General features: G+C 36.6%; 2 protein-coding genes across 3 annotated transcripts in view; one reads left to right on the forward strand and one right to left on the reverse strand.

Annotated features, from left to right (window-relative positions):
• The window catches only part of Rasal2 (RAS protein activator like 2), a 300,128-nt gene that overhangs the window by 84,930 nt on the left and 201,169 nt on the right, over positions 1-14,029 (forward strand). The gene's annotated exons all lie outside the window — the stretch shown is intronic.
• On the reverse strand, positions 8,705-9,173 carry LOC131925447 (high mobility group protein HMG-I/HMG-Y-like). Its single transcript, XM_059280777.1, has one exon. It carries the CDS (start codon positions 9,086-9,088, stop codon positions 8,801-8,803), a length of 288 nt encoding a protein of 95 aa, XP_059136760.1. The 5' UTR covers positions 9,089-9,173; the 3' UTR covers positions 8,705-8,800.

Genomic DNA, 14,029 nt, shown 5'->3' on the forward strand with positions numbered 1-14,029 from the left:
TACTAACACATAATGTTTTGGTTAGTAGGTATCCTGTACATAATAAACTTAGGATATGATGTGCGTGCTAATGTGGCATATTGGTGGCAATAATAATAAATTGTGGATAAGGTTAAGGGAGTATATATTTTTCATTGTCAGAATGTTAGCTGGGCTCAAATACGTTCTTATATGATAGAAATACATATAAAAGTGTATGTGTGAGAGTAGCTGTGTCACTTTAGAACCATTCACTGGCTATTATACATAAATAAGTGATGGGTTTTGGAATGTTTGGCATATGACATATCTTATTGAGTAGGTAGAGAAGAGATAATAAGCCAAAGACACAGGACATTATTAGACACATTTTAATAACTAATAATTAATAATCAGTCAAGTTCAAGGGTCAGGGCAGGCAGGCAGACTCAGCTAGACTACATTGATAACCATCTTATTAAACCCATTGGGTGTGCCAAGGGGTAGTCATCAAAGGGAAGATGCAAAGAAGAAAACAGGGCCACTCTCGGACTTCTTGATGTTAATTGACCCATAATATGTCTATTTTCCCAATAATATTTTTCATAGCTATTTTCTACAGACTGAAATACAGATTATGCATTGCTTTTAATCATCTGTCTTCAGTCTGCTTTAGTGAGAAACTAGTTCCATAGTTTTTCTGTTGCCTTATCTTTAGTTTCTGAAGTAAGGAGTTATTTTTGTAAAATGCATTTATTACTTTTTTCTTCTTCTTTTTTCGTTTTTTAGGAAGGCTATAAGGAATCAAGCCCAGGCCTTATACATGCTAGGCTAGCATTCTATTAAGAGCTCCACTCCTAGCCACCACTTAGAATGTTTTCAATTTGAGGTTGTCAGTGTGTTTTGCTTTATATTTTATATGATTAACATAAAGTCATATTATATGCTTATATTTAATTATCTCAGGAGGCACATAGTGTCAGTTTGTTTCATTAGTGAGATTCAATTATTTGTTTATTCTTTAATCTGGCCATTTGATTATCATTTTCTTCCATGTAATTTCAACTTCTCTTAATCCTTGGATACACAGAAAGTAGTTTTGGAATTACTAGTCTCTGATACAGAATAAGCAAACCCACTGACTCTGTGTAGCCTTGGCTGTCCTGGAACTTGCTCTGTAGACCAGGCTGGCCCCAAACTCAGAGATCTTTCTGCTTCTGCCTCCTAACTGCTGAGATTAAAGGTATGTGCTACTAATACCCCCCAGCGTTTTTAAAAATATAATACTTAAATCTTAAGGGAATAGTTAGATGAATCTTGATGAATACAGACACGAACTGAATTCCATCCATATCTAGCCTTAGTAGAAAGTTTTCATTACCCTAAAGCCCTTTTGTTTCCTTGCTGGTTAACTGCCTCCTTCACTGGAACTGCTTCCTTTCCTTCCTTCCTCCTTGCTTTCTTTTCTGTCTTCTTCCCTTGCTTTTCTTTCTACATGGTTTTTTAAATCAGGCATATAATTATATTTAAATAGAATTGTTATAGTATGCACTTTTTTGTGCTACATTTCTTTTGTTGGGGTAATATTTGTAAGATTCATCTATATTTTATTAATTAGTTGCCCTTTTTTTTCAAGCTGAGCAGTATTCTATTGTATGAAAACACTACAATTTATTGATTTTACTGCTGTGCCATTTGTATTCTTACCATTGTATAGCTATTATAAATAAAGCTGCTATGGTTATGAGCATTCAGGTATAAGCAAATGTATTTTACAGGTTCTGGTAAAAAAAAAATGCCTATAGCAGAATTGCTTACTCATACTATAAATGTATGTTGAACTGAATAAGACTTCTGAAATAATTGTATTGCCTATGCTTCTGATACCGATTTTGACAGTTCTGTTTGCTGGACCGTATCCCTGCTGTCTAGAGTGGGTAATGTCTTATTATGGCTCTGATTTGCCTTTCTTTCACTACAAATGAGGTTAAATAATTTTTCATATGTTCATTAGTCATAATTTAATGAGAAAATGAAGTATAAGTTCACTGTTTAACTCAAGATAGTCTCAAATTCACATCTTTTCTCTTTTGGTTTCCCAAGTGCCAGAATTTCAGGAATATGACATACTACCTAGCTTAAGGGTTTTTGTTTTTGTTTTTTTTTTGTGTGTGTGTGTGAAGGGTTTTCATTTACTTTAAAAAGTGGGTTTTCTTTTTACTAAGTTTGTGGAAAATGGTTTGAGATGTTTATATTGTGAATGTTTTCTGCCATTTTGGTCTTGCCTATCAATTTTATTAAGTTTTTAAATGTTTGAACTCATAATTATTAAGGATTTCCTGTACTTGCTCTTGCTTTCTATATCTTAAAAGCTCTTTACCTTGTTGCAGGTCATACAAATATCTTCTCATATTTTACAGCTTTCCAGTGCTGAATTATACATTTAGGTATACTTCCTATCACATTGTCAAGGTTGTGGACAACGTGCTCTGTCATAAAGGTTATGATATAAACTTTTGTTTCTTTGTATAAGTTTTTGTTTCTTATTTTTAAATTTAGGTAAATTTATATGATTTGGAGAACCTCTAACTGGGTATGTTGTGCAGTTAAGAAACCCAAGTATCTCAACTTCTTTATTATACAAAAGAATAAATTTGGAGACTTTGTAAACAAAGCAAAATGAGTTTGTCTTTGTGATAATGGAAGTAATAGAACATTTGATAGGTTCAAATGAAGAAATATATAAACTTTCTTTATTATTCCCACCATAATTGGAGAAATACTTAGTATGAACTGTTTTTTCATTGCATACATTTTATAAATAAATGGGTAGTTTTTAAGTTTGCCAGATGAAATCATTTTTCAGCAGTTTACAAAGTGACTTTGATTGCTCTGCTATATCTCTTTATTGGTGGTCTGAAGTCTGTCAGGCTTTCCATTTGAAACCCTTATTTTCAGGGGTTTATGGGCAGACTGTTGAAAAAAAATACAACTAGCCAAACTTTTGGCAGTCATGATCTTGGTTCAGTATAAGGTACTTGCTTTAACAAAATGTTAAACAGTCAGCTCTTTAGAAAGTTGTAAGAAGCAGGAAGAGGAAGAAAGGAATAACTTTGGTTAAATGATAGTGTTTTTCCAGCTAACTTATTCCAATTAGATTTGCATAGCAAACTTTTCCTTTCTCCATGTGATTATTTAAGTATGCCTGTTCCTGTGTTTCCAGTTGCCACAGAACTTGCCTCTAAAAGAGTTTCTTTTTTAAGGACCAGGGTTGTATCAATGGTAGGTACTTGCCTATCATCTGTATGGCAACTGGATTCAGTTTTCCTTTTTCTTTACAGTGCTTTATAGCAAATGTTGTCTGTTTCTGCTCTTTCCTCCCATTTATGCCTTTTTAATCCTCTGTAATATATTTATATTTAAAATGGTCTGAAATTCTCCCCCTACTTTCCTTCTCTCCCTCCCCCTCCCTCTCCCTCACCCCCCCCCCCCCCACTGCCCACACCTTTTGCCATGCCAGCTTGAAGTAGGTAGTCAGTGGTTTGACCTGTTAGGTAGAAGGCAGTATTTATTAGCGTTGCAAGAGATTGTAGCATAAATAGTATCAGTTTGCTTTAAGTTAAATTTCTGAACTACAAATTTGAAAACTCTTTCTAAGGAGCTGCCACTCCAAATATGGACTTTTAGCAAGTTTCTTTCCTTCTTTTTTTCCTCTTTCTTGACCCTTTGAATGTCAGCTGAAGTACTCATTCCACAATCTATTTTTAATCTGTTGTCATTTGCTTAGTGAACTAATTAATTACTATTGGTCCATAAAGGTGCTTGTGGTTTTTTTTTTTTTTTAACTTCTTACTTTAAAAATCATTTTCTGAAATAGGACAGACATTTAACCTGCCTTAAGAAGAACAAAGATTCTTTGGGAAACTTTTCTTTCTATTCTGAAGAAAGTTTGCTTCAGGCGAGAGGTTTTTTAGGTGCTGCTGAAGTTTTGGAGATCTGGGAAAAAGGGGTAATAACATGACACCAGCTCTTAAGCAACAACATCTGCTGTGGTTCAAAGCCACACAAAAGCTGCTTAAACAGTCAAATGTTTTGGACTGCACGGACAAGTGTGGTTCAGTGGTAAAGACTACAGAGTAGAAGAAACGTAGTGTAGAAAGGTTGAAAAATGGAGTCCTGGAAGATAAACATCTTTAAGAAACAAACTTCACCTTGTCCTCCAAGCTATCGAAGATCTTTGTCAGAACCTGCTTATTCAAATTCAGAGAAGGGAACAAGTTTAAAGATGTATCCATGGTGTGGTTCAGTCAAACGCCAGAGGAAGAAAAATGAATGTGCCGTTTCCATTCTGGAAAAGCCACTGGAAGCTTATAGGTGGCCGAAGCAGCCTGGCTTTAGGAAGAAAGAGAGCAAAATGGAGAGACTACAAAATAATAATGGAGACCTGGATGAACCCCAGCAGAAGGTCCTGCCAGAGACAGTTGGTAATGATGCCTCTCCCTCTGCTAATGAGATCCTTGGGATGGCAACAGAGAAACTGAACCTGATTAATACTCAGTCACTTCGGGCTCCATTCACCAGGTCTGTTTCAGAGCCAGAACCCCGTTGTAGTATCAGGTTTATGAGACCATGGCCGAATTCACTGGGGTCAGTGGAGTCTGGACAGCAGGGATATTTCATCCGTGGCACTTTCTCTACTCTTTCCAGTGGCTTCTCCAGGATGCTGAGTCTAAAAGGAGAATCAACCAATGAGCCAGTAGGAGAAGGTATATTGTGGTGAATAAGGGTAGTGGGAAGGATGGCACATACTTAATTACTATTGAAATTTTGATTTTTAGAAGAAGCTAAACCATTTGTATTTATTATAAGATAAATTTATTTAAATAACACATTTTATAAGAGATAATCACAGTGTCCTAAACTACTTTTCAATGAATGATAATAAATAGAGTAGAAATGAGTGGGTTTGGCTAGGAAATTTTTTATGATGTCAGTTTTTTAATTTTTGGGATCTATATAAGAAAACTTTCTAACCATGATTTCCACTGACCACTTTTTCAGGTAAAATATAGTTTGGAATCAAATAATTTTTTCTGAAAAGTTGAGAACTAAAAAATTATTTCTATTATCTTTTCCTAAATTTATTTATTTATTTATTTATTCATTCATTCATTTATTTAATAATTTATTTTTTTGGTTTTTCGAGACAGGGTTTCTCTGTGTAGCTTTGTGCCTTTCTTGGGACTCACTTGGTAGCCCAGGCTGGCCTCGAACTCACAGAGATCCGCCTGGCTCTGCCTCCCGAGTGCTGGGATTAAAGGCGTGCGCCACCACCGCCCGGCTCTAAATTTATTTTTAAATTAATAAATATTATTAAAGAGATCTATGTGGGTAGAGTTTTACCCTGATAGCTCTTAGTCCATTGGAATTTTGATTTACCTGTATCATAAAATTCTAATTTGAATATGGAAGCCAGGGATGAAATTCTTCAATATTTTTGTTCAGGTAACAAAATGTAAATGTGTTTGATTTATCAGGATCTGATCAATTTTTTTTCAGATATCAGGCCATGAGATTTAAAAGAAAATCTCATTTAGGAATTTTCTAAATTAAAAACTGTATTTTATATTTATTATAGTATGGTTAGACTCAAAAAAACACAACTCTTTAATTATATCATCTGATTGCCTTGGGAGTAGTTGACTATATCATATGAGCCAAGTAAGTTGTAGCTTTGCAGCCCCCCCCCCCAGCTTTAAGAACCTTAGTCTTAGAACCTTGATTATGTTTTCATTCAGTAGAAATAACTTTTCTGATAAGCCTAAGACAGTTTTAGCTAATTATTCATTAGTAGATTGATCATTTCAACAAAGATTTAAACTCCCTAAAATTGTGAGGATTGTTGAAGAATTTTGTTAATTCTTTCAAAATAAAATTGAAGAATAAAAAGAGGTTGCACACATGAAATATGAACCAATGGCTGAGGGGTCACCAACTGGATCAGGCCCTCTGAATGGGTGAGACAGTTGATTGGCTTGATCTGTTTGGGAGGCATCCAGGCAGTGGGACTGGGTCCTGTGCTCATTGCATGAGTCGGCTGTTTGAAACCTGGGGCCTATGCAGGGTTGCTTGGCTCGGCCTGGGAGGAGGGGACTGGACCTACCTGGACTGAGTCCACCAGGTTGATCTCAGTCTGTGGGGAAGGCTTTGCCCTGGAGGAGATTGGAATGGGGGACGGGCTGGGGGGAAGGTGAGGGGGGCGGGAGGGGGGAGAACAAGGGAATCTGTGCCTGTATGTAGAACTTAATTGTATTGCAAAATAAAAGTTTAAAAAAAAAAAAAAAGAAAAAGAAAAATCCTCAAAAAAAAAAAAAAAGAGGTTGCATATTGGTGAAAATGTAATCTTTTAAGTACTTTAGTACTCAAAATTGAATATTCTAAATATTCCTTAAATATTCCCTTGCTTAGCAAATTTTAATGAGGTATTAAGTATATATATGTATGTATATTTATAATTACAAGTATGTGTGTGTGTGTGTGTTTTTTCTTCAAATAGATTATTACCAAGACTGAAATTTTTCTTGATGTTTCTGTAAACATTCCATTACAATTTTGAAGTACTAGGTTGGTTTATTCCCTTAGGTCCTAGTTTGTCTGTATAGTTGCCAGGTGACCATAGATGACCTAAATAGTAGAATGTCAAAGGAGAGTAATTTAAAATAAATTCAAAGAACTGGTACTTCTTAATGGTTAATGTGTACATTTGATGGAAGACTATAATTAAGATATACACATACATAACACATGTACATTTGGGGGTCTTTTCAGTTTACTTTAAGTTTTTAACAAATATTACAGGCTGTTTTTTATTTAAAATGTGTGTAGTGCTGTGTCCCTACTTTGTATATATTAATCATCCAATGGATATATGAAATGTGTCAACTTACTACTTTCTTCTCTTATCCATTGTTAGAATAACATATGAGAACATAAATTGTTTAAATTTAAGGTCATATTTAAAACAGTTTGAATTCCAATAATTAAAGAAGTATAGTCTAATAGAATTGCTATTACAGTATTTTGCCAGTTTATGGAATTATTAGTACAGATAGCTTTAGGAATTCATTAAGACACTTAGAGTTATTTCTGAATCTGAAACCCACTAGTATAATTTTCCTTCATTAATATGAATTATAAGATGTAAGCATTAAATAACTTAGTATGTCATAAAAACATTAAAAATACTGCCTGGCTCATAGCAGTCATTCAATATATATTGAATTGTTTTCTATTTAAAAGGATATTGTAGTGAATTGAATGAGAATGGTTCCATAGGCTTATATGTTTCAATAATTGGTCCCTAGTTGTTGGAACTATTTGCGAAGGTTCAGGAAGCATCCCCTTGTTGGAGAAGGTGTGTCAGTCACTAGAGGCAGGCTTTGGGGTTTCATATGTGAGCTTTCAGCTGTTCCTGTCACCTTGGCTCTGCCATCGTTGGCTCTAACTCTGAAACTGTAAGCCCAGTTAAATACTGCTTCTTATAAGTTGCCTTGGTCATGGTGTTTTAACACAGCAGTAGAAAAGTAACTAAGACAGATATATATACAGAGATACAGTTTTTTTTTTTGTTTTTGTTGTTGTTGTTGTTTTTTTTTTTTTTTTTTTTGAAAAGGCTATTTTTTTATTCAAGTAACCGCAAGTAGGAAACCAGAGGGGAGCCCCAGGCCGGGACAAATACTGGCCACCCCTCCCCCGCAGAACAAGGGGAGAAGGCGAGCCTACACCCTTTTCCCATCAAAATGGGCCCCCTCCTCACTCAGCTGCAGCATCCAAGGGGCAGCAGGGCCCCATTTTCCCTGGTGTGGGGTGGTTGGTAACCAGCCTGCTGCGCCCCAGCCCCCCTTTCCCCTAGAGTGTCTTGGGGAGAATGCAGGCGGAACCGGAGGATGAACTTTTGGCGCTGGTAGCAGCAATGGTGGGTGTCTAAGAATGAACATAGAACAACAACAACAAAAAAAACCCACAGCTGTCCAGAGGTAGTTTGTGAACAGAGGAAAAGATGGAACCAGAACCTAGGGGGGGCAGGGAGGAGCAAATGGGGGGGGCAAGGCTGGCTCCTTAGTGCCCTACTGGAGGGAGGGAAACAGCCAAGAGTGGGGGTGGGGGAGGTGAGTTAGTGCCCCATCTGCCATAAGTGGATGCCAGAGAATAGGACCCCACCCTGGAGATGGATGGGGACTCCCATCTGTCACTGCATTGGGTCCCAGGTGAGAACAAGGTGGGTGGGGCCATCACGTCCTACTTCCTGTAGTTCAAGGGGCTTTAGCCAACCTAGTGCAGGGTCTAGGTAAGGTGGAGCAGAAGTGACTGACTGAGAAACCCACCTGTGACAGTTTGGTGGGGCATGCTGGGATCTAAGCATCCCTGCACCGACCGTACTTACTGCTGCCAGGTCAGCCAGTGGGGCTTGTCAGAAGTGAGATGGGGCTGGGGCCCTTTAAGGCCAGGGAATGCTCCCAGGACCCTCTACAAGAAAGCCAGGAAGAGCAGAGCAGAAGGGACCTGCAAGACAGCCTAGAGAGCGGTGTCTCTAAGGGAGATGCGCAGCAGGACAGGCTGCGGCTAAATGGGAAGTTAGCCTTGTCGGGAGAGGGCACGTGTGCTGGGGAGGAGGGCACAGGACTGAGCCAAATCCTGCTCCCGTGGGTGCCGCAGAGCCTGCAGAGCCTGCAGCTGGTGCGTAGTGTGCTGTGGGGGTGGGGAGGGGCCTGGAAGCGGGGCTTCCAGTCCCAGGGGAAGGCTGCTCCTCTGATGGCCAGGGAGCAGGCAGCACTGTGCATGGTCACTGCTCCTCCTCCGAGGACTCCTGGGAGATTCCCCCCTCTTCCTCCTCCTCCAGTTTCTTGGGTCTGCCCCTTGGTTTCCTCCCTGGAGCTGTGGTAGTTTTCTGCGTCTTGGCGGCCCCCTTGTTTTTGCTTCCCTTTGGTCGGCCCCGAGGTCTCTTCGGTGTTGGCACTTTACTGGGCTCCTTCGGAGGCTGCTTGTGTGGCCTGTCCCGGCCTCGCTTCTCAGTCCCGTCCTTCTGCTTGGAGGCCAGAGGCTGGCTGGACTTTGAGCTGGACTCGCTCATCTTCCCTCTCTACGGGGCAGTAAGGGGGACTGGCTGTGATGGCCTTCTTGGAGCCGTGCCAACACCAGAAATAGGCCCGACTCGGAGTCCCAATTAGAAGTCAGTTTTTGTTTTTAAAGAAAGGATATCTATTGTTGAATTTGTTGTATTTCCTGAAAATAAATTGTAATATTTGGAATTCTGTGGATTTATACTTGTTTTGGACATGTGTATGTTCTGGACATTAATAAGGAATAATTTCTTGTGTTATTGCTGAGTGTACTCTCATGATTATTGCTATGAAATAAATCATACTCAAGGCCTCTAAATAAAAGGAAGAAATTCAGTGTTTTCGCATTCAGCATTCAACCTTCCCATTGTGAAACATACATTATTTCTTCAGATGGTACGAGAAAATGGGTCAGTGATGATACAAAATAATAAAACATAGTCAAAATAATTCCAGATGCTTGGGTCCGTGTCTGAGCATGGAGTAAATAACTGTGTACTAGTGGAACACAGTTGAATCACACAAGAAATATAAGCAGATAATGACATATTATGTGCACATAATTCCATATAATCTCCGGAGTTGTCTCTTACAGCTGTGTGAATAAGAAGAAATGCATTAACCCTGTGTATCTGTTGCATATTTTGAAATGGAGGGTCTTGGGAGTTACTTCATTTGTAAATTATTTCCCTTTCTCTGTTATTAGGTAAAAAGTGGAATGAAAGCTTTAAAATGTTCATATATATGCCTATATATGAATATATGATTAATATCTATTTGCATATATATGAAAGGAAAGTGAATATGGCCTGTGTAATTCTCATTTCTGGTTGTGACTTATACTTTTTTTTTTTTTTTTTTTTTTTTTTTGGTTTTTCGAGACAGGGTTTCTCTGTGTAGCTTTGCGCCTTTCCTGGATCTTGCTCTGTAGACCAGGCTGGCCTCGAACTCACAAAGATCCACCCGGCTCTGCCTCCCGAGTGCTGGGATTAAAGACGTGCACCACCACCACCCGGCATACTTTTTTTTAATAATGTCATAATAATAAGTAAAACCTCTGTCCCTGGTTTTGTTTTTAAAGACCCCAAGTTGAATCTTAGAAGATTTAAGTTTTTTTCTGGGTAGTTTTAATAATCCTATTAATTTTTAACAAAGAAGTGTTTATGTTAACTGTATGGGTGTTTTCCTTGCATGTGTGTCTGCAGTGGAGGCTAGAAGAGGGTGATGGCTCCTCTGGAGCTGGAGTTCTAGGTGGTGTCAAGCTGCCATATGGGTGCTGGGAATCAAATGCAGGTCCTCTGCAAGATCAGCAAGTGCAGTAGCCACTGAACAGTCTCTTCAGTCCATCATAGGAAATTTTTAACAATTTTTATAATATAAATCTTCTTGGAAGGAAAATTTCATATTGCCAAATAACTATCAAGTTTCTGAGACATTGTGCTCGGTGTTTGAAATATAGGATATTTTTTATTCGGTAACTAGTGCATCTTCAGTTATCTTAGGGAATCAATAACTAAATCAAGAAGAATATAAGTGAAATAATATAAGTTCATAAGGTGCTACATATATATATATAATGCACAGTAGTAAAGTTTAATAATAATAACTTACATAGTGCCACAGATCTTCTTTTTGTTTTATGTAGTAATTTTAAATGATAGCCTCTAGAACATACAGAGAAATATGTTTCTTTATTGTCATTTCAATTTCAAGAGTTGATTATTTCTGCAAGCATAACATCTATCTTGCTAGTAGTTTGTTAGCTATTTAGTATCTAAACAGTCTTGCAATTGATCCAATATTTTATGACTTGTAATACTTGTGTTACCAACTTAAACAACACTGAAGTTAATAAATGTTTAAAGTGATATAGGCAATGAGCTTAAATACTTTGTTATGTGCTTCTAATTCTTTAGAGTTATTCAACATATATATGTATTTATTGCATTTCAAATAAGTGCATTCTGGGTGTATTAGTCTGTTAGGGCTGCTACAACAAAAATACCAAAGATACATGGCCTAAACCAGAATTTGATTTTTTACAGTTCTGGAGATTGAAAGTCCAAGATTCAGGTATTATGAGGTTGCTTTCTCTTGAAGCTTTTAGCTTTTTGTCCTTTTCTTTGTGCATGGGCATCCACTGTGTCTCTTCTTGTCTGTGTATAGGCAGTGTTTCTGGTAGATTAGAGTCCCACCCTTTTATGGCTTTAAAAAAACAAAAAACCATAATTACTTTCTTAAATGCTTTGTCTCTAATTTTGGTAGCATTAGTACTTTAACATTAAGAGTACAAGTCAATCCATATTTGGGGGGAACTAGGGTTTTAAGAATTCCAGGCTTATAAAATATATTAAAAAATTGAGGAAGAATACTTGCTTAATAACAAATGTTATGTGATAGTTATACAACTGTTCAAATATTCAAAACAATTGTTATAAAATTAAGCAATAAGATAAAGTATATTTCTTTAAATTTACATTATTTTTCTTGATGTGTAGATTTATAGTTGTAATGAACATAGAATATGTGCAGTCTACTTTGTTTGTTATTTAATTTTTTTTAGGGCTTAGTATATACTTTTATCTTCCTTTTTGATGCTTTGGCATTTAATTATGTTGAAATGTTAAATGCCCTATTATATACTAAAGTTCTTTACATTTTTCTCCATTAAAATTTCACTAATGAGAATCTTGTTTATTGTTGATTTACTTATTTCAGATGTATTACAGATTATTTTCATGGGATATAACTCATCTTTTATCTCATGATGTTAGTTGCTTTTTAAAGAAAGGTGTGTATTTGTGCTGCCTATAGTACAACTGTCCCTGATGACTTTATCAAATTTGGATTTCACCATTCTTTTCAATTGTTTTGTTTTCCCCATAGCATAGTGTGAGGGCAAGGAAATGTACTTTGGATTATATGAGTAATTTCAGATTTTACCCATGCTGTTGTCTAGTGATATGACAAACTTTCTCATAACTTTTGTTTCTTCTTAAGTAGAATATGAAATAATGGTAAAACACTATTATTTCAGTCTCTCTGTGTATGCATGCGTACATTCATGAGTGGTATGTGAAGGTCAGAGGCAACCTTTGGTGTGAGTCTTCACCTTCTGCCATGTTTGACGCAGGATCTCCTTTTGTCCCATCCTTCCCTTGTCTCCAGCACTCCCATGTATGTTGCTGGCCTGGGAGCACCTTCCATCTCCCTGGAGGGGCCCTTTAGATTATAGGTGATTTAGTACTGTGTTATACTTTCTGTGCGTTCTGAGAATTTAATAGGTTCTTTCTTAACGTTTGCCAAGGGCTTTACCCGTTGATCCATATCTCCAGCCCTAATACTGTCTTTTAAGATTGTTGTTAATAGTAAGTGAAATGAGTTGCTTAACTTAATTTTTTTAATTAATAAAATCTCAGGATTATTAACTAATTGGGTAGACAATGTTAGTATAAAATATAAATATGAATAAAATTACTATTTTACTAGAATATTACATTTATATTTTATTAGTAAAATAGAAATTTTTGTTTAAAGATGTATTTTCATTTATTACTATTATTATTATTTTGAGAAAAGGTCTCACCGTGTAGATCAGGCTGGCCTTGAACTCACAAAGATACACCTGTCTCTACTTCCGAGTACTAGGATTAAAAGGCATGCACCACCACATCCAGCCCTTGTACTATTTTTAAGTAGAATCTTTAAAGATTTTTTTTCACATAGAATTTGATTATATTTAGAAATATTTATTTTCATTGATATTACTTGATTGCTTGAATCATTTTTATTTATCTCAGATATTCTTGTTTGTAAAGTTTGTTTCAGTGTTTTTTTTTAGATGACTTAAAATAACCTATTATTGTTTATCTCTTCTGTTTCTTATTTCATTTTGGTGCTGTGTTTTTGTTTCTTTATAAATTTTAGCCTAGATTTTTATTCTTATAATGTAGTTATTAAAAAAATCTTGCCTTTTAAATTTTTTCTTCAGATTTAAGTATAAAGTAGATAACAGTTCCTAATTATTAAATATAATTAATATAAAATTGCTTGAATATTTTTGTTTACTTAATTGAATTTATGTCAAATGATCTAAAGGAAAATATGAAAGTACATATTTTTATTTTATTTCTTCATTTATTTTACATTTTAATTAAAATATAATTTTATTACTTTCCCCCTTTCCTCTCTTCCTTCCAGGCCCTCCTGTGTCCCACCTTAAATTGCTAGCCTCTATTTCTTTGATTATTATTATTACATATCTGTCTGTATATATATATATATATATATATATATATATATATATGGACAAATATAGAAATACAACTTACAGAGTCCATTTTTGTTATTCGTGGGTATGTGGTTTCAGGACTGACAGCTTTGTATTGGATAACTAGTCATGGGGTTTGTCACCAGGAGAGGTTAGTTCTCCCTCTCACAGTAGTCATTAATTGTTTGTAGTGCCTTGTCCTAGGAGTGGGACTCTGAGATTTTACCTTTTCCTTGTTAGCATGTCTAGTGATACTGACATCATCCAGGTCTTGTTTATGTTGTTCTTTCTAAGAGAGGCTGTCACACTGCAGACTTCCTAGTATTTTGACTCTCTGCTCCCTCTTCCAAAATGTTCCTTAAGCCATACATGCTAGAGCTGTGCCATAGATGTATCCATTGGGGCTAGGTACCCACAGTCCATTGATCTTTTATCTCCAGTTGCAGTTTTCTTTAATGGCCTCCGTTTGCTGTAAAGAGAAACTTCTTTGATGAGGGGTGATAGCTATACTTATCTGTGGGTATAAGGATAAAATTAGAATATATGCCGGGCAGTGGTGTCACACGCCTTTAATTCCAGCACTCAGGAAGCAGAGGCAGGCGGATCTCTGTGAGTTCGAGGCCAGTCTGGTCTACAGAACGAGTTCCAGGACAAGCTCCAAAGCTACACAGAGAAACCCTGT

The sequence above is a fragment of the Peromyscus eremicus genome, chromosome 15, assembly GCF_949786415.1.
Source record: "Peromyscus eremicus chromosome 15, PerEre_H2_v1, whole genome shotgun sequence".
NCBI lineage: Eukaryota > Metazoa > Chordata > Mammalia > Rodentia > Cricetidae > Peromyscus > Peromyscus eremicus.